Source organism: Pseudorca crassidens, chromosome X, assembly GCF_039906515.1.
Source record: "Pseudorca crassidens isolate mPseCra1 chromosome X, mPseCra1.hap1, whole genome shotgun sequence".
Taxonomy (NCBI): Eukaryota; Metazoa; Chordata; class Mammalia; order Artiodactyla; family Delphinidae; genus Pseudorca; species Pseudorca crassidens.
This window is the reverse complement of record NC_090317.1, coordinates 77,875,631-77,900,685: the sequence shown is the minus strand read 5'-3', so window position 1 is coordinate 77,900,685 and position 25,055 is coordinate 77,875,631. Positions and strand designations below refer to the sequence as shown.

Sequence of the window (25,055 nt, the reverse complement as noted above, 5' to 3'; positions counted from 1 at the left end):
CACCAATCAAGCGCCCACTTTTAACATCTTTGATATTTTTATTTCCCACTTAATCAAACTGTAACACTCTTTATGAGTAAGAGACATTAGACCCTCTACAGCATAGCATCTGCTTTGGGATTAGAAAAGTTCAGGTTATACATTGGAGATTCTGAACTACCTATTGCCATACACATTGTGATGGTTGACACTCTTTAGATGAGACAGTGGAAGCTAACATATGCAAATAAGGGACAGGAGCATTAAGGAAAGCTGTCTGTGGTGACTAACCCTAGAGAGAAGTATGTAAAAATTGACTACCTCCTAAATCAGTGCTAAACTAAGTTCTGGCACCCTAGTTCTAGAAGATGTTTAGCTGTGATGTAAGCACAAAGGCTTGGCCTAAATTCTCTTTTTGTCCCCACAAATGCACCATTCTTGCCCTTTGTTTAGTCAGAGGAAACTCTAAGAAGATGAAAATGGTCTGTGTGTCAAGTCAGTGAAACCAGGGGCACCCATCCCAGTCTGAATTAGAGACTATATATTTTAAAGAAATGCTGTTTTGTTCCTTCCAAATATATGCAATGGACTATCACAAGTTTTTCCTCCTTCCTTCCTTCCCTGTCCACAATTGTTGCCTAGGGGTTTTTACCTTTAGGTGGGCCATTGTGGAAAATAGATGAGTGGTTGGCTAGTTATTTCTTCTGTTATTTCTGTCATAGATGGAAGTTTCTGAAGGACTCTGATTGGGAGTAAGGTATAAGAAGTGAGGAGCACAATCAGTTTACTTTTCTAAGTCTTTAAACTCTCTGGAACTCCTATCTTATCTTATCTACCTTTTTTTTTTTTTTGGATCACACCGCATGGCTTGCAGGATCTTAGTTCCCTGACCAGGGATGGAACCTGCACCCTCAGCAGTGAAAGCGCGGAGTCCTAAGCACTGGACCACCAGGGAATTCCCATTAATTAGTTTATTTTTTTCTTTCCAAGAAGCTAAGCAAGGGTCAGCTCAGCTCAACCCCTCTAATAGTCATAAACTGGAAATTAATTGAGTTTTTTCTGAATAAGACTGCCCTTGTAGACTGAGATGATAACTGACTTGAATTTGCTACTTCTTAACCAGAGCCATATTATATATTTTTGTAGATTGCTTCAAAATTCCTACCTTTCATAAATTGTTGCATAGCATTTGGGCAAGTGACATGACCTCCTTGAACCTCAGCTCCTCTTATGTCATATGGGGATAATTTTAGTATCTCCCTTATAAGGTTGTTATGAGGATATTACTAAACTAATACATGCAAAGGGCTTGAGACAGTGCCTGGCACTTACTAAATTCTCTTGGTAGGTCCAAGGTCTTTGCCTGGTTTCTCCCAGAACACATTTTGTGAGTTGGATAGGCTTTGGGGTGACTATTGTTCTAGTGCATCTATAGATATTCAAAAATATACTTAAGCTTATATTTACCCTGTTACATCAGTTGTCCCTCCATTCACACAAGCTCACCATGTTCTTTCCTACCTCTGCACTTTTACTTGTGTTCTTCTTTTTGTCTGGAATGCTCTTCTCTGACTATTGATCTTACTATCTTTCAAGGCTCTTTTTAAATGCTGCCTCTTCTGTGAAGTCTCTAGTCCACCCAGTTGGAATTAACTTTTTGTTCCATGGCCTAAACTCCAGAATTCCTTGTCTTGAAGATGGAAGAGTATTGCACCACTTGTACATTCTCTTGTTTCTCATGTCACATTGGATAAGTTTCAAACCCTCAACATAGTATACAAGGGCTTCCTCAGTTTGGCCTCCTGTTACGTCTCCCACTTTGCTTTGAGCTATTCTTTCCTTTGCTTGCTCTATTCCAGACCACATCAGCCTCCTTATCTTCTTGGAATATGCCACATATTTTCCCATCTCAGAGCTTTTACACATGCTGTTTCTTCTGCTTGGAATGGGTTTTCAACAATTATTCACTTGGCTCACCTGGTCATTTGTTCTTATTCTTCAGTCGCACTTCAAAGGTCACTTCCTTTGAGAGGTTTTCTTGACCTATCCAAGCCTTGTGGATTAGGTTCCCTGTGTTCTCCTAGCTTTCTGTGATTCCTCCTTTCTTTTCATATTTACCTGTAATTATTTGTTCAATAGCTATTTTCCACCACACTGCAAGTGCCAAGAAGGCAGGCATCTTATGTGTCTTGCTCTCCTCTGTATCCCAAGTGCCTCGCACCATGCTTGATACTTAGAAAACTCTCAATATATATTTGTTGAGTGAATGAATCTAGTCCAGCCTCATTGTAGATATGGCCCATAGAGGGAGAGGGTTTTACTCAAGGTCACACAGATAATCAGTGGCAGAGAATAGACTGTAGTCTGGGTCTCCTGACTTCAGGTGCACTGCTCTTTTCCATACATTCACCTCCACTATAGTATTTGTTCTTTGTACATGCTTATGTATTAATTTGGACCCTGGACTAGGCTGTAAATTCCTTGAGGGCAGGGACTACATTTTATACTTTTGTTGTCCCACATGGTAACTACTAGCTATGTGTGGCGATTGAACACTGGAAACATAGGTAGTCCATATTGTGGTGTACTGTAAATTTAAAACACACACCACATTTTAAAGAGTGTAAAATACCTCATTAAAACATTTTTACATTGTTTACTGGTTAATATAACATCTTGGATGCATTGGGTTAAATAAAATATACTATCAAATTACTTTCACCTATTTATATTTCAAATTTTTAATGTCGCTATTAGAAAATTTGTGGCTCACATTGTATTTCTGTTAGATGTATAATACTGCTCTGCTGTGTATTTATTTTTCCCCTTGGTGCCAACCATAGAGCTTTGCAGCCAGTAAGTGCTCAACACACCCTTGTTGAATAAAGTTGACCTATAGTTGGTAGGTTAATTGCTGCCACATTTCTTGTCATTGTCACTGGGTTTGTGGGGAACCTCACAGTGAAACATCTATCCCCAAGCCCATGAGTACATGAAGTTCTTCAGTCTTGGCCTGGAGGTGCCCTGTACATTGCATCAGTCTTTGTATTTCCTTTCAGAGGAAGCCCCAGTGCAATCATACACATAGCAATCACCAGGGATGAGGTGGAGTGTGTGGACACTGGCTTCTTGCACAGGAAGTGGCCTCAGCTTTGCAGTTGTCCCTGGGGTATTTTCTTGACAGGCTTCCTATAGGAAGTGGGGGTAGGTGAGCACGAAGTTGAACTCAATGTTGAGAGGGGCTTCTCAGTTCCTTCATGAAGGTGAGGTAAGCTAAGGAATGTGAGGATCTTGGGCTCTTTCATTTGCTTATGCACTGATGCATTCACTTATTCACCTCACAGTTCTGGGGCAACTATTTCATCCTTGGACCTGTGAAGAAAGGTAGGGATCAGACACAGCCCTATTTTTGGCAGTTCTTGGTCTTTTTGGAGAGACAGACACATAAATGCAGTGTGGAGAGGTTTTTGAGACTAGAGGCAGGCAAAGCCAGGAGCCATTAATTTTGTCAGGAAAGGGGTGGTCAGAGAAAGCTTTCTAGAGACAGTGAGCATCATTATTTTATTTCCCCATCTTTTAGAATCTAGCTAAAATCCTACTTTTCTGTGAACCTTTCTAATCACCACCACTTCCTCACTCTCTGCCCTGGAAGAATCATGTCTTTCTTACCCACTCTTCTGATTTCACTTTGTACCTTCATCAAATCACTTGTCTCACACTGTAGAGATATATATTTCCTTGGGTGCATGCCTGAATCCCTCTCCCCTCTAGCCTGACAATCCCTCAGTATGATGTAGTGACTGATGCTCAGACAGGCTGTGCATGATTTTTCAAGGGTGTATAGTTAATGTTACAGAGGTTGGTCTATAACCCAGGGTCTGTAACACAGGATCCAAGACACAGGGACTCAGACTCAAAATTCAGTGTTTATTTTCATTCCAGCACTGAGTGAATAAATGCATGTATCTACAGTGTGGGACTTCCGCACTGTCTGCCTGCTCCCCCTATCCAACTCTCTTCTCCCTCATCCCGCCTCGTAAGCATGGTCAAGCCAAAGAGCATCCAAAATGGAAGAACTCTATGTCTTTTGGTTGGACAACAGACCTAAAGGAAAAGTCCCGACAGTGCTGTTGCTGCAAATTGGCCCTTCCAAGCATGCTTTGTGTTTGTGAGGAGCTCTGAGGAGCTCTGAGGAGCTCTGAGGAGGAGCTCTGAGAGGAGCTCTGAGGAGCCCCATGCCATTTTCTCTAATTCAGACCTTTTGCATAGTAGGTATGATTTGTAGATCCTCCTGGCTCCTAATGCTTTTTTAATTCGGGTATAGTTGTTTTACAGTGTTGTGTTAGTTTCTACTGTACAGCGAAGTGAAGTAGAGTTCCCTGTGCTATAAAGCAGGTTCTTATTAGTTATCTATTTTATACATATTAGTGTATATATGTCAATCCCACCCTAATGTTTTTTTTTTCATGGATCTACTATGAAGCTCAAGTTGGCCATCATTAATTACTACTTTAATTGAAGGCATTGTTTCCAGAGGGCCCCTGTTAAAAAGCTAGGAGAGTACCTTAACTGATAAGAGGAAAAAAACATGAGTGGGTAGCTGAACGTAATCTCTAGGATATGAGTAGGGAGGAAGGGTCCCTCCCTAGAAAAGTGCCCACAGGACAACCCTGACTCCACCACAAGCTTTAGTCAGAAACCAAAATAAAAAGGAATTGAATCTTTCTAGAAGCCAGATCTGGGGAAACTGGTTTCAAGGACTAAGCCAATAAATTATTCTGGTAGAAGGAAGTTTTCTGCAGAGTAGTGTGAGTGTAAGTGAATTCCTATCCCAGGTAGTCCCCTAGAGCCTCTAGGCTCTGCATACACAGGAAAGACCATAGTGAGAGAGGGGCAGGTATGGAAGGGGTTATAAAGGAACCAGGGAATGTTTGAGTTGGAGAGGCCACCAAGATCATCTAGTTCAGCCTCTGTTGGTTAAATGGGAAACTAAGACTAAGGGAGGGAACAGAGCTGACAGATCTGGGAGTAGGACACCAAACTCCTGGCTTCCAGGATGTGGTCTTTTCTCTTGAACCCGAATTTATATGACTGTATGTAGCTTAGATAGATTATTCACGGAGGCTTGAGTACTGTCAAGGGTCCTATTTCTTCTATGTAGACTAAGGACTGAGACTTGGGCACTGCAATCATTGAAGGTGATCCTGTAAGTATACCCTGAAAGCATTGCAAGAACTGCCTCTCCCGTCTGCCATATCATCAGGATTTATGATGTAGAGCACTGCATAATGGGAATCCAAAGTCTTCCTGGCTGTGAATGGGGACTGCCCAAGGATTGCAAGCATAAGGCTCTAGGAAGTCATTCACTTTCTTCTCATAACTGTCATGTCCCTCATGAAGCCTAAAGGTCACAGTTGAACTTAAGTGTCTGGCACTATCTTTTCCTTCTCAAGGTCAACCACTTTCTTCATAACCAACATAGGAGAGTAGAAAAAGCCTAACATTTTAAGTCAGAAAGACCTGAGTACAAATTCTGCCTTCTCCATTATTTCCTAGTTTTGTGTCCTTAGACAAGCCACTTTACTTCCATGTGTCTCAGTTTCCTCACCTATAAATAGGAATAATGATAATACCATATTAGATGGTTGTTGATTAAATGAGATAACACATGTAAAACACATAATAAATACTTTCATAGATGTGAATTTTCTTTTTTCTGTCTGTGAGCTCCCTGGATGCCAGAATGTGACCTGTGGGCAGAGCTGTGCTAGCAGGCCCAGCTTCATAGGCATGTGACCTGTAAATTTTCACAGGTCCTCATACTTAGAAAGACCCCAAACTTAGCTTAATGTTCTGCTGTTGCCATCTGGAATTTTTAATTTCTTTTTTACAAAGGGCCCTTCCTTTTCATTTTTCACTGGGCCCTGCTAATTATGTTTGTGTGCCAGGGGAGATAAAATGGGTGTTTCAGGACTAGGAGGCATTCTGACAGGGTGAGAGAACACATGATTTGGAGCTGACAGAAATGGATTCAAATTCTAGATATACCACTAATTTTCTTTTTGATATCAGGCATTTCCTTTTATCCCTCAGGGGGTCAGTTTCTCAATTTTGACAATGGGGATTTTTATTTGATAATGTCTCAGCTTTGACATTCCAGGACTCCTTCAGTAAATCTGGGGAAACCTCCCTGTCCATAGGTCGAGCCTAGGGCAGCCAGGGCTTTCTGCTCAGACTCTCTGCAGCTTGGGGAGTTAGTATCTGTTGGAGTTCAGCTGGCAGTGGGTGAGGACATGGCAGTGAGGACTGTTGCTTCAGTAGGAGACCCTTTCACAACGGCACTCTTTTGTCATTTTGCACCCAGATTTCCGTTGGCTAACCTCAGCCTTATCTTCCTCATTTCTGTTTCCTCTTGAAGACACCAAGGGCCCTTCAAAACATAGGACCTTCCTGCTCACAGCATAAAGCCCAGTTCCCTCTGGTCTCTGCAGTTTGACTCATCACCAGGGAACCTATGCCTCCTACAAGATGAAGGCACCACTCCAGTAACAGGTATAGTATCAACTTGTCCTCTCTGCTTGGATTCCCAAACTGGGGCAGGGTCCATGGCTACCAAATATGGCTTGGATCTGCTCATCCCATTCTCCTTGGACCCTTCTCAGGAATTCTGGATCAAGGGTGGGGGAGAAGAAGTGTCCCATTGGTACCCTTCTCTCCTGGAGCCTATAATGATGAGAAAGGAGGATGACATTTCCTCTCCAAACAGGCTGTTTAGGGGACAGCAAAATGGAAGTGGAATGTTCTCTGGAACCAGGATCAGGATATTTAAATAATGGTCCTGGTTTTGCCATTTACTCATTGTGTATCTTTGAACAAGTCCTTTCTCCATTCTAGGACTCATATTTTTGACCACTTCTGAAAAGAAGAGGAGGGGAAGGATTAGATGGACAGTGTCTAGAGACTCTTTTAGTTTTTATATCCCTTATTTTGATAGTTTTTAGCCCTCTGTTGAGAAAGGACTTGAGAGTGATGCTGAGTAAATATCTCTGGGTAGGGTTGAGCAGGGGGTTGAACTATGCCTGAAAAAAAGTCCATACTGCTCCCAGTATGAGGGGGCCCAACTGGGTCAGTTGCAGAGCAGGTCTTACTGCTTGGTGTGTTAGCCCTCCCAGGGTAGACAGGGAGCAAATGATATTTTATGTAGTATAACAGACCAAGAGAAAACTTTCAGAGACCCTCAGTATCACTCCACGTAGATATCCATCTTTTCTTCCTATGGGTCTGGCCAACCTTCCTCAGCTGAACCTGCTTTCCTTATATACACTCTGTTGGAGAGGCATGGACTAAAACATCCAATGTGGAAATAAAACCAATATAGTTTCAGCTCAGCCACTGCCTCTTTCCATTAATACTGGGGCAAAATGGTCTATAAGGCTCTTAAACTTCATGTACTAAGAAAGAATCTTTAACCTCCTCATACCTGTCTTCCTTTTTGATGAAGTCAGAAAGGGCATTCAGGAGGCTGTGGACATCTTCAGTTTATCCAGGTCTTCACACAGAAGCTGGTAGCCAGTAAGGGTAATGATAGAAGAAAGGCATCAGTCCAGTTCTCTCTCTCCCACTACCCTGAACTCAAACTCTATTAATCAGCTTCCTTGATTGGCTTCCACTCACAGCTCCAGGGACTGAGCCAAGGTGCCTGTGAGCTCCTATATGAGAGGCTCTGGAAAGCTCACCAAACACTTTCCTGACAACTTTGCCAGGTAAGTCTTCTTGTCCCCATTTCCAGAGAAGACAACTGAAGCTCAAAGGGCAACTGAAGCCTAAAGGAAAACTTTCCCAAAGCCATGATTGGCTAATTAGTGCCCCAAGCAGCATTAGAATCCAAGTTTGTCTGATTCTTTCCACTATGCCATATCTGGTGACCAAGATTGTTGCTTTGGCTGAAAAAGCCACACTTCTGGTTGGCTTGGAATGGCTTGGGTAAGTAGAGAGGGAAATGAGGGGATGGAAAATATCATTTAGAGCTTTAGGTTTGAAGTCACTCTCAGATATCAAATTGGAGGAGCATGTCATCTGCTTACCAACATACATTTACCTGAAAGGGTTAAGTGTTTTTTTTTTCAATGCACTATGATTTTTTGCTGAAAGACAAGTCCCTCTGCCTTGTCTTAGCTGGGATAAGGCTTTCTGGCCTCATAGGGTAGTTTTATGTTCCTCGGAATGTTTGCCTCTTTTCATGCCAGTATATAATATAAGCCAGCTACTTTCTCCCAGATCAACTACTACATCTGGAAAAGGGAGGAATTTAACACGGACTATCTGGAATTTTTAACAACAGTATCTGGGTATTGCCAAGTGAATTCTCTCGGAAGTTCCAGGCCTGATCATGCTCCTGGCAGCTTCTTTATTTCTCTGATGGCTGTGGGTTGAATGATCCCAGTACCTCACTGCCAAGTCCACTGCCTATATTTTGCCTTCCGTTTTGATGTGTCTCCCTTTTCCCAGAGAGATATACAGAGCATGGAGGTAAAAGGACCAGTGAAGAAAACTGGAGGGCATAATAGGGTGACATAGGGCACAGCCCCAAACTGTGTACAACTTGTATGATCTTTAGCAACTCTCATCCTCAGTGTGAGCCTTCATTTCCTCATTTATAACATGAGTAGGTGAAACTAGATGAAGGTCCTTTTATAGCTGCTATTCTTGAGTCCTGATTTGTTAAGTGCATCATGTTAGGTAAGTCTGAGACCATAAGAAATTCCTGTTTCATTGTCCTGACCCTGTTAAGTCAGTGGTCAATGGCCCTTGCTTTCCTTGTGGTAGTTCAACCACCTTTTGTTTTTCCTTTGGAGCATTTGTTATGTATCAAATACTGACCTAAGGGCTTTACATACATTATTTCATGTCATTCTCACAATAACTTATTAGGTAAGTACTATACTTACGCCCATTTTGTGGATGTGGAAAACTAGAGCTCAAAGAGATGAAATGATTTATCCAAGATTTCTCAGCTACTCAGTGGAAGAGCCAGAATTCATGCCCATGCTTAAACTCAAAGCCTATGTCCATAGTCATAACACTGTGAGAACATAAACTGAGAGAGTTGGGAAGGTGGGACATGGACATTGACTCTGGGACCTGGTCCTTTCCTGAGGTCAGGGAGGCAGGACAATGACCAAATTGTACATTCTCTGCTGCATAGAGAATCTCATTGGAGCTCCGGATCCCTAGAAATGCCATAGCTATAGGACTCAGGCCTGAGGACTTCCCCAGCTGAGCACTGGGGTTTCACCTGCAGTATCAAGTGGGCTTTTCTTACATACCCTAAGGATGCCTCTTCTGGTTAGAAGCCTTATTGCCTATTTTGTTCACTTCCTTATTCCGGTGCTTCAGCTAGTCCCTATAGCCTCTGCAGTTTCCCTGGTGCTCAGGGTGTGACTCCTTTCTCTTTCTTTCCCTCCAGGGCCATATCTCCCAGGAAGATCTTGCCTCCCCACTGAAGCCCCTGGCCCAGCCTCCTGCAGTGCCACGCTCCGTGTATTTGACAAGCTGAGTTAGACACTCCATGTAGTAGAGTGTCAGTTTGTCAAATACCCCAAGTGCGGCATATGCCTAGCAGCTCCAGGCCAGGACAGTTGAAATACATCTGATAGACTGACAGCTGGATGCAAGAACACACACCAAATACCAACTAAGCTCTCAGAAGTTATTTTCGGTGACTTTGAGGGAATTAAAGCATTGTACCTGAGGGTGTTGGGGGGCGGGGAAATGAAGCAGCTCTGCTTATACACAGTGGGAGCCCTAGGTGGATACAATAGTCTTGAAAAGGCATATGGGCCCCAGGGATGGCAGTACTCCTTTATTCATTACTTTCTTCCTTCACATTCCCCTCCCAGAGTCCCCTAAAAAGGACATCTGAATTCTCACACAAGCATCATCACAGGGCTTAGACACCCAGTTTCTGGGCACTTAACCTTGGCTTCTAAACACACTTTGACCTTACCTATCTCTCTCCTTTTCTTCATGCTTTTTCTCCTCCTGGACACACCTTCTTCATTTCTCTCTTCTTATCCAATTCTTTCCCATACTTCTTGGCCAAGCCAAAGTCCAGTCTCTCCAAGGACTTTTGAAAGTCAACCTATACTCTTTCCTTCTTCATTCTCAAAGCACTCCTTGCCTGGATGCTTGTATGTACCCTTTTATCTCCTACTGCCAAATGGTACACCTTGAATTGTTAGTGGACTTTTGCAGGGGATATTTTTGAATTCCCCACTAGATTGTGAGCTCCTAGAGAACAATACTCTTTCCTTAATTGCTGTCTCCCCATTCCATCCCTACTCCAGCCCCAGAACAGTACTCAGGTAACAGAAAATACTTAATAACTGTTTATTGGTTGATAGACTTTCCACTAGTCTATTAGTTTTGGGCCTTTGGGCCAAATGCTACCCAGGAATTTTGTAAGAAAACAATTAAACTTTGGTCGCTGCAGTGCTATAGGGTGTGTGAGGCAATTGCCAACATGGAGGGTTTTTCTTCCTGAGAAATAGGGTCAAGAGTCAGAGAAGGAAGGCAAAAATGTAGACTCAGAGGGCAAGTAAGTTTTGGAATTACTTGGTAACAAAAAGTTATACAGATGCTTTATTGCAGGATTTTTCAGAGACTTTAATATTGTAATGTTCCACTGGAAATCTCCAAGAGAGGGCCATAGAATGAAGCAGTTCCCATGCTTATCTGATCATGGAAATGTTTTTCTGTGGGCCATTTCCTGGATCGAGTGTTCCATGGAACAAAATTTGAGAAATTGCCTTAGAGGAACTTCATATCTTTCCTCTCTTCTGGAGATCTTGTCTTTTTACTCTTCTACTTTTCTCCACCCAGCTACCTGCCTAAGACAGGTCCTGTTTCATTATACCATTTTTGTTTAGCCTATCCTGCATATTTGGGCTAGCCTTATACTTAGGACTTTCTCACTGGCTTGTCTTGCATGAAAAAGATTATCAGGTTTTAGGCAGAGATGATCTCTAGAAGTTCCCTGCTGCAATAAATATGTGCTCCTAGGTCTGTAATTTTATCTTGTTTTATCTTGTTATCTTGTGGCATTTAATAAACTTGCAGTATCAGTGTCAACCTGCAGCATAGAAAGAGTTTAGAAGTTTACTTTCATTTTTTCCTACTCTGGAACAATTTATGTAGCAACAACAAAAGGCTTATGGGTCCCAGGGATGGATGTACTCCTTGATTCATTACTTTCGTTCCTTCCTGTAAAGCGAAGGACTCTTTGTTCACTTTTATGTATGATTTTGACTTCTGTAATCAATTCATAGGGGAGCAGCTGCTGGTTAAACCTGAGCTGACCTTGGAATTGCATTGTAACCAAAAGTGGCACATGTCAGCTTCCATAAAGGGTGAAGAAGTTGATTTGACATGCATTACCTGAGGGAAAGGAAACAGTGTTGAACTGACCCAGAACAGTTCCTCTCTGAGGACACTGATTTAAAGGTGTATTGTGTGTGCACATATACAGACAGATAAACACACACACACACACACGCACACACACACTCACACTCCTAGTGTTTATTCCTGTTTGAGGAGAGAGACTTCCCTGCTCTGACCTCTACCCCACAGTGTAAGAAGGGGCCAAGAGATAAAGACGATCTATGAAGAGTACAACTACTCCAAAGATTTTAGGATTCTAGGAGGTGGAAATCCTTGAGGGTGATGCATTCATACTTTGGAGAAAGGGGGATCTCTTTATCTCTGCACCCACAGTCCGCTTTTTTAGGTTTCCAATTGACCTGGGAAGAGTCACCCAGGTGGAGCTGGCAGGATGATTAAAAAGGGAATAGAAGGCAGTTGAGTACTGTTTTACCAAATGTTCATTGTGTTCCAGTGAGCTCACTGCTGAAATGAGGTAAGGGTAGCATAGGTGGGAAGAAGGAAAAAACAAAAAAGCAAAGGTGCTATCCATACTCCCAGGGCCCCAACCATCTCAACTAGTCTCACTTTAATCACTCTTGGTAGGTCCTTGAGAGAGGACCAATATGACCAAAGTTGCTGTTATGTTTAGATATTTATTGAGCATCAGAAGAATACCAGAGCACTAGACTCACAGTACAGGAGCAGAACTGAACCCTGGCCTCTTACATGACAATCTCAATTAAAAGCTATCTGGCACTAGAGAAAAGGAAGTGATCCTAAACCTAACTGGTTCCCTGAGCTGCCAGAGCTGAGCCTCCCTCTGGTCATTCAGTGGTAAGAGGCCAAAGTTGACTGGTGTCTGGATGCATGATGACCAAGTCCTAGTGCTATAGGCACTTCCCTCTGGTGTTTGGAGTGAAGCAATGGAAACTCCAGGCAGGGACACTAGAAGGGCCTAAGGCATGATCCAGCAGCAGGCTTGCTTGAGGTGCATATGGTAACTTCTTAGGCAAAGCCATTCACTCTTAGCAACCCCAGTGTTGGCAAGGAAGACACTTTGGACTATCCAGGAATAAAGATAGCAGGGAAAGGGGCCATGCAGAATGCCAGGGATGAATAGGCAATTATGTCAACAGACTTTGGCCCAGTAGGACATTTTTAGCAGCTGCTCTTGCCCTTGGTGACCAGAAGCTCATAATCTGGGGGAACCGTGTGCAGCAGGCGAGCATAGTCACCGTTGATCTGGGCGATGATCTGGTACTCCTGGCCCAGGCAAGGTTCATCAGAGTAGTCGTTGTCCAGTGTCTGGGAAGCTGGCTCTTCACTGGAGCAGCCACTTGTGAAGATGGCCACCCTCATGGTTTCACCAGAGTCACTGGCCTCCCCGGCATGCACCCTGTGTTCCAAGAGCCCACCATCCATGAGAAGAAACTTGAATCTGGTACCCTGGTTTCCCACTTTTCTGCCCCAATTCTTGCCAACTGACCCTCAGGCACTTGCCACCCAGGGATTCTGGGAATGGAGGGCTAGAGGACCTGAATTATTTTGTGTGTTCAATAGGCCAGGACAGTACCACAGAAGATGCTTCAGAGAGGGAAGAAAGTTGTGCCCTGACCCTGAAGGCCTCTGGGCTTAAGATTGGGCCTGTGCCAAACCCCCTTTCCTCTATGCCAGTGACGAACAAAATCGAGGGCAAGGAATGGGTCAGAAGATAAAAGAAGAGAGGTTATCTTACCTGACCACTTCACAGACATGCTCTGGAAAAAAAGGAAGAATCAAGTCAGAAGTCTCCATGGGGAGTGAGTAAGAGCCAAGCATGAGTACTTGTCAAAAGGTAAGGGAAGGGGAGACCGAAAGGGGGATCTCAATATGTCTCAGCCTTCCAACAAATAGGAGCTGTTGGGAAGGTGAGTTGAAATACAGGGATGCAGATTTATCAGGGAAATGAAAAGGAAGCACACTTTATCACTGTCATCTTTGACTGACTCTGGACATTGGGTTGGAGCATTTGCTTGGTATGGTGGGGGGAGGGACACTGGAACTGGATCCACTCTCCACCCAGGAATCTTGCCAAAGATCCCCAGGCAGTCCTTGTGAGAAACTTGGCAGCCATCCAGAGCCCAGGTAAAAGGGTCTGAATTAGTCTGATGTCTGGGACTTTGGTTTGAGCCATTCCCAAATTCACTTATCCCCACCCTGCACCCAGGAAAGATCTTGGAATAAGTCACCATTGCCCCCTAGTGTCAGTGGAGGAGAAGTATCTACATTCCATGCAGGCTTAAAGGCTCTAGCGTAGTACAAAGATAGATATCTCTTGGTACTGCCCTCTAGGAGCTTGTAATCTTTCGGAGATGCAACAGGGAATGCATACATTAAACCACAACAAAGCAAACACGGCATGCTGCAGCAATTTTGCTTTGTGATAGAGCCCTGTATTTCCATGTCTTACCTCCCCAGTTGGCCTGGCAGCTCCTATATTGTAGGGTCTTTTTCATTTTTATATGCCTAATGCATGGTACATAGTAGGCACTCAATAACTACATGTTAAATTGGATTGATGCCCTAAGGCTGTCTCCCTTATAGAGAGGTAGAAAGCAGGAATTCTGGGAAGGCAATCCAGGAAGGAAAAATTATAAAGGCATGAGGTGTGTGGCCAATTTGCCTGCTTGACTCCAGTGTCTGGAAATGAAAATAAGTATAAAGGCATGGTGGGGATTGACAAGATAGGCCAGAGCCACATTATAGAGGGCTTTGAATAGAATGCTACATTTTGACCTCTACCCCCTGAGTCATGAGGAACCCTGGACTGTTTTTGAAAGGAAAATAATCATATGATTACAGTTTATATCCAGTCTCATTGAGACTATAATGAATGTTTTCCTTTTAGTACTCCTGGGATTTGTGACCACTTGAGATATCTCCACATCCAAGTTTAGCCTCATGGGTCGTAGCCATGGCAGTTGGCCAAGACCAGAGCTTACACTTGAGACCCAGGAAAAGGAAACACTCAAGGCTCCCTTCTCCTTTTTGGTTGGAGAGACCCATGGTAGAAACCAGACTATTTGGGAGTAAGAGCTACTACAAACGAAGAGACACACAAATGCTAGTTAAAATAGCTAGTGCAACAGGAACTGAAGTGCAGTTAGGTTTTACTTATAAATCAACATTCAAATTCTTTTTCCTCCTCTGCTGGCAAATAGATGTTAAATGACCCTGACAACTACACTGTAATCATGTCACTCCTCGGCTTAAATATTTTTTAGTAATTTTTAATGCAAGGCTTAGAGAAGAAAGTCCAGATTCCTTAACCTGTCATTCAAGACCTTCTATAATCAGGAATAAGCTTTCCTTTTCCCCTGTATTTCTCTATTGCTTGGTTACATGAATTTTCTTTATTGATGACCCCACTCACATTCATATTTCACCATTTTACCCATTTATTCTTGTAGTTTCTCCTTCCTAGACTATTGCTCCCTTTCAAATGGTTTTCATCCTCCAAGGAATGGTCTAAGCCCCACCTCCTTCTGAAATCCCTTGCTAATTACTCTAGCCCTAACTGACTCCCCTGTCCTCTGGATACCTTTAGCACTGATTGTCTTCTCCAGGCTTTGAGTCCATAGCCTTTATAGCTATGTATTGTTATTGATAAACTCCACGCTTCTACCTTGATTCCATTAATCAAATTGTAAGCAACTTGAGGTCAAGGACTGTGACTTCTCCTTCTCTTGCATCCTCATTAGAAAACTCATTACATAGATACTGTACTCAGTTGGGTACCAAAGATTTGTGAATTAACTTTCATAAGTTGTATTGTCATTGTTGCCTTGCAGGTCTGTCTCTATGGACCCCCTACCCTCACTTTCAAACTAGGCTAGGAGCCCTTTGAAGTGCCTAACATAGTGCTTGATACTGAGTTTATGCTCAACTATACTGCTGAATGAATGAATAAATGAGCAAGAACCACCCAATCATACTTATCACTCACCCTGTTGGGATGTCTTCCGGCAGACCATGATATAAGTCATTGTGGTGACCACAATACAGCAGAAGGAGATGATGAGAATTATGGCAAAGATAGGCAGACCATTTCCTAGGAGGTAAAACAAGACCAAGTGGTATCTGGTTGAAAATGAATCTAGCAACTCCAAGGATCAGTCCAGACCAGCTCACACTTCTTTCTTTTCCATCTTCTCCTAAATTTCTTAGCTAGCCAGAGAGACAAACAAAACCCTAGGCCCATGAGAAAGACTTGAGAGAAGCTAGAGACTCCACGTATAAACAAGTTATTTCAGACCCACTGGTTGATGGCTGATTGGCCTGGGCATTTGAATGACATAGAACATTGTATATAGTGGAAAATTTCAGTTACAAAGTTCACAGCCAAAAGGGAAAGCTAGAAGTCTTAACATTGCCCTTACCTGGCCCAGCACTTGTCTTTCCAACGTAGCCATCCACTTCAGTGATCCAGCCCTGGGATGAGTTCACTGTGGATGTTGCTATGATAACAAGTGTGTTAGGGTTAGAGGCCTCTCTTCCAGCAAGTAACTGTGAGGTGGAGGGTGGCTGCAAAGTCTGAAGTCCTTCTGTGGGTATCTGTGCTAAGCTTTCTGCAATTCCTGGCCATGTCACTGACCACTATTATCATAAAGTGAGGTATCTTAGTTTTTCACTGTTTATGATGGGAAGAACGCCAATAGAGGGGAGACAATATACCTAAAGTCCTATAGCAAGTCAGACTAGGAGCAAAGCAGAAGTCACAGTTTTTTCTTTTTTCACTTTTCCCATGGGATTATTCAAATTCTCTCCTTCCTTTTGCCTCAAACATTTTCACGAAGAAGAATATATATATTCATGATTCCACTTCATCATGACCCTTAAATCTTTCTTATTTCCATTTCTTTACTACTAATTTCTTTCCGGAGAACACAATGACCTCTTATTACCCATCTAATGGCATTGGGCCTCCTCTCTTGGCTTCTATGAAGCCATTTCAGACCTTTCCTACTCCCGCAGAACCCTAGTAAAACTCACCTTCGAAGGGGGATTGCATGGTTGGAGGTGCCTTAGTCTTGGTCTCGAGTGGCTTTGAGGAATCTGCAAGGAAAAGGGAGTCCATTCAAGGGCCCTGGCACCTTTGAGTGAACAGTTGAATGCCTTAGGGAAAATGGGAAGTAAGTTAGGGCCAGTCAGGTCCTTAATTAATCTGGATGGGAAAACATTTTGTTTTAACTAACTTCTGATTGAAATTTAGCTATTCATTCTCTTGAGAGGGTCTTAGAAGGATTACAAAGAAGGTGGGTGTGGTGATGTCAGTAAAAATGGTAGAGTAATGACCTCCAAATATTCACTTCTTCACAAAAGCAATGAAATAACTGAAAAAAATTCATAACTTTTTTCTTTCAGATTTGGGGAAATTAGCCAAAGATTTGCATCAACCCAAGTAGCATTTATGGAAGAAAAACACCCCAGTCGTGTTAAGAACAGGGAGCTCTGTGGCATTTTAACTTACCCCAACCCTATCACCCTGCCCCAGGCCAGTAGTAGCCTTGAAAATAAACCCCATTCTAGGTGCTGGAGTGGACAGAGCAGATTTAATTCCCAAACAATTGTCATTATTTGACCTGTGTGGTGGTTCCCTGAAAGACCTGACTCAAAAGCCTTATATTTATTGGTCACCCAGTGCTAAAACTGTCCCCAGGGAAGGGATGTATTTATCACACAGCTGCCTGAGGCAAGAGATAATAGTTGAGGTAAACAAGAAACTAGCCAGAAAACTTAAAAGAAAAAAAAGTAATTAGTTGTTCATAGAGACTTTGAAAATCTCTGACACATTCCTGGTAATCTAGAAGACCACAGACATGCCTAGGGTTTTGTGCATGCTCAGGAAAGACATGAGAACATCATAAGTTCTTTCCTCTGGCTAACCTTGAGGCTCTGCATTAGCAGGAAGTGAAGGCTACAGCACAGTTATAAACTTCCTGGGTAAGTGTTGAAGACATAGTTCAAAAGGCAACAGAGCCCTGGGAGTTTTAGTGGTTCTAAGTATTTAAGGAGATATCTACCCAATCAGTAGCTGACCACTAAGCAACCAAGCAGAGACTTCAGTGGCAATCCATGACAAAGAATACAAGAGACTACTTAAAATTATCTTAGAAAAGTTACTGAACAAACAAACAGTAACTAGTACAATAAGCAGTGCCAAAAACAAGCCCTGGAGAGAGAAAGGGAGAGTCAGATTTCTAGATTTGCCATATTATATTATTTAAAAAGTCAAATTTTCAACAAAAATATAAGATATACAAAGAAACTAGAAAGTAGAGCCCATAAACATATAAAAAAGCAATGAATACAAACCATCCCTGAGGAAGCAGAGATACTGGACTTACTAGACAAAGATTTTAAATCAACTAAATTTGTTAAAAAAGAAATAAACCAAAGGAAAGATTGTGCAAAAATCTAAAAGAATGAGGACAATTCAAGCCAAATAATGAATATCAATAAAGAGACAGAATTTATAAAACAGGAACCAACTAGAAATACTAGAGTTGAAAAGTACAATAACTGAAAGGATAAAAATCAATAAAGAGAAGAAAAATTCACTAACGGAGATTAAAGCAGGCAGAAGAAGAATCAGTAAACTTGATAACAATTGAAATTAACCAATTAGAGAAACAGAAAGGAAAGTGAATGAAGAAAAATGAGTAGCACCTCAGAGGTCTGTGGGACACCTTCAAGTGTACCAACATACACATAATGGGAGTTGTAGAAGCAGAGGATAGAAAAGGGTAGACAAAATATTTTAAGATATAATGTCAAAAAACTTTCCAATTTGATGGAAAACAATCTGCAAGTACAAGAAGCTCAATGAACTCCAAGTAGGGAAATATTTTTTAAATTCACACCTAGATACATACTCAAAAGCCAAAGCCAAAGAGAGAATTTTGAAAGCAGCAAGAAAGAAGCAACTCATCATGTACAAGAGATTCTCAGTAAGACTAATGGCTAAGACCATAAAATTCCTAGAAGAAAACATAAGCAGAATACTCTTTGACATAAATAATAGCAGTATTATTTTAGATCTGTCTCCTAAAGAAAAGAAAGCAAAAATAAACAAATGGGAACTAATTAAACTTAAAGGCTTTTGCAGCTAAGGAATCCATCAACAAAACAAAAAGACTGCCTACTGAATGGGAGAAAATATATGCATAATATGAATGATAAAGTGTTAATGCCAAAAATACATAGATAGCTCATGTAACTCAATATCAAAAAATAAAAACAAAAAACCCATTGGCTTAGTTTTGTTTTTATTTCCCTTTCTCTAGGAGGTGGGTCAAAAAGGATTTTGCTGTGATTTTTGTCACAGAGTGTTCTGCCTATGTTTTCCTCTAAGAGTTTGATGGTGTCTGTCCTTACATTTAGGTCTTTAATCCGTTTTGAGTTAATTTTTTTGTATGGTGTTAGGAAGTGTTCTAATTTCAGTCTTTTACATGTAGCTGTCCAGTTTTACCGGCACCACTTATTGAAGAGGCTGTCTTTTCTCTACTGCATATTCTTGCCTCCTTTATCAAAGATAAGGTGACCATATGTGTGTGGGTTTATCTCTGGGCTTTCTTTCCTGTTACATTGATCTATATTTCTGTTTCTGAGCCAGTACCATACTGTCTTGATTACTGTAGCTTTGTAGTATAGTCTGAATTCCGGGAGCCTGATTCCTCCAGACCTGTTTCTCTTTCCCAAGATTGCTTTGGCTATTCAGCGTCTTGTGTGTTTCCATGCAAGTTGTGAAGTTTTTTGTTCTAGTTCTGTGAAAAATGCCATTGGTAATTTGAAAGGAATTGCACTGAATGTGTAGATTGCTTTGCGCAGTAGACTAATTTTCACAATGTTGATTCTTCCAATCCAAGAACATGGTATATCTCTCCATCTCCTTGTATCATCTTTAATTTCTTTCATCAGTGTTTTATAATTTTCTGCATACAGGTTTTTTGTTTCCTTTCGTAGGTTTGTTCCTAGATATTTTATTCTTTTTGTTACAATGGAAATAAAAACAAAAATAGACAAATGGGACCTAATGAAACTTCAAAGCTTTTGCACAGCAAAGGAAACCATAAACAAGACCAAAAGACAACCCTCAGAATGGGAGAAAATATTTGCAAATGAAGCAACTGACAAAGGATTAATCTCCAAAATTTACAAGCAGCTCATGCAGCTCAATACGAAAAAAATGAACAACCCAATCCAAAAATGGGTGGAAGACCTAAATAGACATTTCTCCAAAGAAAATATACAGATTGCCAACAGACACATGAAGGAATGCTCAACATCATTAATCATTAGAGAAATGCAAGTCAAAGCTACAATGAGATATCACCTCACACCAGTCAGAATAGCCATCATCAAAAAATCTACAAACAATAAATGCTGGAGAGGGTGTGGAGAAAAGTGTACCCTCTTGCACTGTTGGTGGGAATGTAATTTGATATAGCCACTATGGAGAACAGTATGGAGGTTCCTTAAAAACTACAAATAGAACTACCATACGACCCAGCAATCCCACTACTGGGCATGTACGCTGAGAAAACCATAATTCAAAAAGAGTCATGTACCAAAATGTTCATTGCAGCTCTATTTACAATAGCCAGGACATGGAAGCAACCTAAGTGTGCATCAACAGATGAATGGATAAAGAAGATGTGGCACATATATACAATGGAGTATTACTCAGCCATAAAAAGAAACAAAAATGAGTTATTTGTAGTGAGGTGCATGGATGTAGAGACTGTCATACAGAGTGAAGTAAGTCAGAAAGAAAAAGACAAATACCGTATGCTAGCACATATATATGGAATTTAAGAAAAAAATGTCATGAAGAACCTAGGGGTAAGACAGGAATAAAGACACAGACCTACTAGAGAATGGACTTGAGGATATGGGGAGGGGGAAGGGTGAACTGTGACAGGGCAAGAGAGAGGCATGGACATATATACGCTAACAAACGTAAGGTAGATAGCTAGTGGGAAGCAGCCGCATGGCACAGGGATATCAGCTTGGTGCTTTGTGACCGCCTGGAGGGGTGGGATAGGGAGGGTGGGAGGGAGGGAGATGCAAGAGGGAAGAGACATGGGAACATATGTATATGTATAACTGATTCACTTTGTTATAAATCAGAAACCAACACACCATTGTAAAGCAAATATACCCCAATAGAGATGTTAAAAAAGAAAGATACATGCACCCCCATGTTTACTGCAGCATCATTTACAATTGCCAAGACATGGAAAGAACCTAAATGCCCATCAACAGATAAATGGATTAAATAAGACGTGAGAAGAATGGAATGACATAGAAACAAAGTTTTTATATGCTATTGAAATTAAGTTGACATGAATTCCACCTAGATTGTAGTAAATTAAGAATTAATGGTAATCCCCATAGTAACCACCAAGAAAATAACCAAAAATATATATGGAAGAAACAACAGAGGAACTACATAGTACACTATATTATATTTATTTACTACCAAAGACAGAAGTAATGAAGGAATAAAGGAATGAGAAAAGACAATATATATAGCAAGCTGGCAGACATAAACCCTACCTTACCAGCATTTACATTAAATGTAAATAGCTTAAATTCTCAAATTTAGAGGCTGGCAGAATGGATAACAAAACACAATTCAACTATAAGCTATGTATATGTATGATTCAAAAGACACAAATAGTTTGTAAGTAAAAGAATGGAAAAAATATGCCATGCAAATAGTAACCAAAATAGAGCTGGAGTAGCTATACTAATATCAAACAAAATAGACTTAAAACCAAAAAGTGTTATTAGAGAAAGAGAATCACATTTTATAATTATAAAAGGATCAATCAATCATAAGACACTACAATTATAAATATATATGCTCTTAACAACAGAGCCCCAAAACACATGAATCAAACAGTGACTGAATTTTTAGGAGAAATAGACAATTAAACAATAATAGCTTGAGATTCGAATACTACACTTTGAAGTTTGGATAGAACAATTAGAAAAAAGATGAACAAGGACATCATAGAACTGAACAATACTGTTAACCAATGGACCTAACAGACAGATACAGAACACTCTACAAAGCAACGGAATACACTTACTTTTCAAGTACGTATGGAACATTATCCAGAATAGACCATATGTTAGGCCATAAAATAAGTCTCAATAAACTTGAAACAATTGTAATAAAATAAATAAAATAAATAAATAAATAAAATAAAATTAGAAACAAATAACAGAAGGAAATTAGGGAGATTAAAAAATATGTGGAGATTAAATAACATACTTCTAAATAACCAGTGGGTTAAATAAGAAGTCATTAGGAAATTAGAAAATACTTTCAGATGACTGAAGATAAAAACACAGCATACCAAAACTTATTGGATGCAGTGAAAACAGTACTCAGGGTTCAGATGTAAATACCTACATCAGAGAATAAAAAAGGTTTCTGATAATAATTTAATCTTCCACCTTAAAAATAAAATTAAAAATAGAAGAGAAAACTAAACAGAAAACAAAGCAGATGGAAGAAAATAAATATTTAGCAGAGATAAATTAAATAGAAAATAGAAATCGATAGAGAAAATCAACAAAACCAAAATCTGGTTGTTGAAAAAGATCAATGCAATTGGCAAGCCTTTAGCAAGACCAACCTACAAAAGAAAGAGAGAGAGAGAGAGAGAGAGAGAGAGAAAGAAAGAAAGAAAGAAAGAAAGAAAGATAGAAAGAAAGAAAGAAAGAAAGAAAGAAAGAAAGAAAGAAAGAAAGAAAGAAAGAAAGAAAGAAGAAAAAAGAAAAAAAGCAGGCTCAAATTATTAAAATCTTTGATGAAAATGGGGACATATCTACTAACTTTGTAGAAGTAAACAGAATGACAAGGGAATACTATGAACAACCATATGACAGTGGATTAACTAAGATATAAACAACAAATTCCTAGAAATGCACAATCTACTGAAAGTGACTAAAGAAGAAATAGAAAATCAGAATAGGCAGAACTTTAACAAGTAAAAAGGTTGGATTGCTAATCAAACAACTTCAGATAAAGCAAAGGCTAGGCCCAGGTGGCTTCTCTGGTGATTTCTATAAAGGTGTTTTTTTTTTTTTTTAATGGCAACTCTTCACTAATTCTTTCAAAAAGTAGGTGTGGTAACACCTTCAAACTCAGTATATGAGACCAGTATTATCATGATACAAAAGCATAGAATGACATCAAAACAAAAGAAAACTAAGAACCAATATCCCTTATGAATATAGATGCAAAACTCCATAACAAAATACTAGCAAACCAAATCCAGCAGCATATTAAAAGGATTGTGCACCATGATTAATTTATCCCAGGAATGCAAGATTGGCTCAATATTTGAAAATGAGTCAAGGTAATGCAGTCTCTTAATAGAATAAGGACTAAAAGAAACACAAAATCATCTCAATAGACACAGAAAATGAACTTGACACAATCCAATTAACTTTTCATTATAAAAACACTCAACAAGCTAGGAAAAAAAGAAGTGGTCTCAAACCAATAAAGGGCATCTACGAAAATAAAGGCATCTATCATCATAATGGTGAAAGAAAGAATATTTTCCTGTAATATCAGAAACAAGTCAATTATTTCCATTCTTTCCATGCTTATTCACCATTGTACTGTAGATACTGGCCAGGAAAATTATGCCAGAATAAGAAATAAAAGGCATCCAAATTGGAAAGAAAGGAATAAAATTATTCCTATTTTCAGATGACAAAATCATATATAGAAAAGCCACAAGAATCCACAAAACAGGAGGGAAGATGGCGGAAGAGTAAGTCGCAGAGATCACCTTCCTCCCCTACAGATACAGCAGAAATACATCTATACGTGGAACAACTTCTACAGAACACCTACTGAATGCTGGCAGAAGACCTCAGACCTCCCAAAAGGGAAGAAAGTCCCCACGTACATGGGTAGGGTAAAAGAAAAAACAGAGACAAAAGGACAGGGATGGGACCTGCACCAGTGGGAGGGAGCCGTGAAGGAGGAAAGGTTTCCACACACTAGAAGCCCCTTCACGGGCAGAGACTGTGTGTGGCGGAGGGGGGAAGCTTCGGAGCTGTGGAGGAGAGCACAGCAACAGGGGTGCGGAGGGCAAAGCGGAGAGATTCCCGCACAGAGGATCAGTGCCGACCGGCACTCACCAGCCCAAGAGGCTGGTCTGCTCACCCACCGGGATGGGTGGGGCTGGGAGCTGAGGCTTGGGCTTCGGTCAGAGCGCAGGGAGAGGACTGGGGTTGGCAGCGTGAACACAGCCTGCAGGGGGTTAGTGCACCATGGCTAGCCACGAGGGAGTCCGGGGAAAAGTCTGGACCTGCCGAAGAGGCAAGAGATTTTTTCTTCTCTCTTTGTTTCCTGGTGTTCGCGGAGAGTGGATTAAGAGCACTGCTTAAAGGAGCTCCAGAGACGGGTGTGAGTCACGGATAAAAGTGCGGACCCCAGAGACGGGCATGAGATACTAAGGATGCTGCTGCCGCCACCAAGAAGCCTGTGGGCGAGCACAGGTCACTATCCACAACCCCTTCCGGGGAGCCTGTGCAGCCCACCACTGCCGGGGTCCCGGGATCCAGGGACAAATTCCCAGGGGAAGCACACAGCACGCCTCGGACTGGTGCAGCGTTACGCCGGCCTCTGCCACCGCAGGCTCTCCCCGCACTGCATGACCATCACCCGCCCTGGCCTGAGTGAGCCAGAGCCCCTGAAGCAGCTGCTCCTTTAACCCCGTCCTGTCTGAGTGAAGAACAGACGCCCTCCGGCGACCTACACGCAGAGGAGGGGCCAAATCCAAAGCTGAGCCCCAGGGAGCTGTGAGAACAAAGAAGATAAAGGGAAATCTCTCCCAGAAGCCTCAGAAGCCGTGGATTAAAGCTCCACAATCAACTTGATGTACCCTGCATCTGTGGAATACATGAATAGACAACGAATAATCCCAAATTGAGGAGGTGGACTTTGAGAGCAAGAATTATGATTTTTTCGCCTTTTCCTTTTTCTGTGAGTGTGCATGTGTATGCTTCTGTGTGAGATTTTGTCTGTATAGCTTTGCTTCCACCATTTGTCCCAGGGTTCTATGCATCCGTTTTTTTTTTCAAAAATAATTATTTTTTATTTTAATAACTTTATTTTATTTTACTTTATCTTCTTTCTTTCTTCCTTTCTGTCTTTCTATCTTTCCTTCTTACCCTCCTTTAGACAACAAATCATCCCAAACTGAGGAGGTGGACTTTGAGAGCAAGTTTTATGATATTTTCCCCTTTTCCTCTTTTTGTGAGTGTGTATGTGTATGCTTCTGTGTGAGATTTTGTCTGTATAGCTTTGCTTCCACCATTTGTCCTATGGTTCTATCTGTCCGTTTTTTAAAAAATTATTTTTCTTAATAATTATTTTGTATTTTAATAACTTTATTATATTTTATCTTGTTTTATTTGATTTTACTTTATTTTCTTTCTTTATTTCTTTTTTTATCCTTCCCTCCTTCCTTTCTTCCTCCCTCCCTCCCTCCCTCCTTTCTTTCTCTCTTTCCTCCTTTCTTTCTACTTCTACTAATTAGTTTTTTGTACTTTTTCTCCCTTTTATTCTGAGCTGC

The 25,055-nt window shown here is 41.0% G+C and overlaps 1 protein-coding gene and 1 long non-coding RNA gene across 2 annotated transcripts in view; one reads left to right on the top strand and one right to left on the bottom strand.

Annotated features, from left to right (window-relative positions):
- The first annotated feature begins 6,413 nt into the window (after positions 1 to 6,413).
- Positions 6,414 to 11,126, top strand: LOC137216827 (uncharacterized). Its single transcript, XR_010939865.1, has 3 exons — positions 6,414 to 6,531; positions 7,656 to 7,742; positions 9,446 to 11,126. It is a non-coding gene; the product is annotated as an uncharacterized lncRNA (long non-coding RNA).
- Positions 11,127 to 12,091: 965 nt separating this feature from the next.
- Positions 12,092 to 25,055, bottom strand: part of VSIG4 (V-set and immunoglobulin domain containing 4) — a 29,311-nt gene continuing 16,347 nt past the window's right edge. The window contains exons 4-8 of the mRNA XM_067722476.1: positions 16,435 to 16,497; positions 15,822 to 15,899; positions 15,389 to 15,493; positions 13,139 to 13,160; positions 12,092 to 12,799 (exon numbers count right to left, since the gene is read on the bottom strand). Coding sequence (XP_067578577.1) covers positions 12,562 to 12,799; positions 13,139 to 13,160; positions 15,389 to 15,493; positions 15,822 to 15,899; positions 16,435 to 16,497 — 506 coding nt within the window. The 3' untranslated portion in view covers positions 12,092 to 12,561. The remainder of the gene's footprint in view (positions 12,800 to 13,138; positions 13,161 to 15,388; positions 15,494 to 15,821; positions 15,900 to 16,434; positions 16,498 to 25,055) is intronic.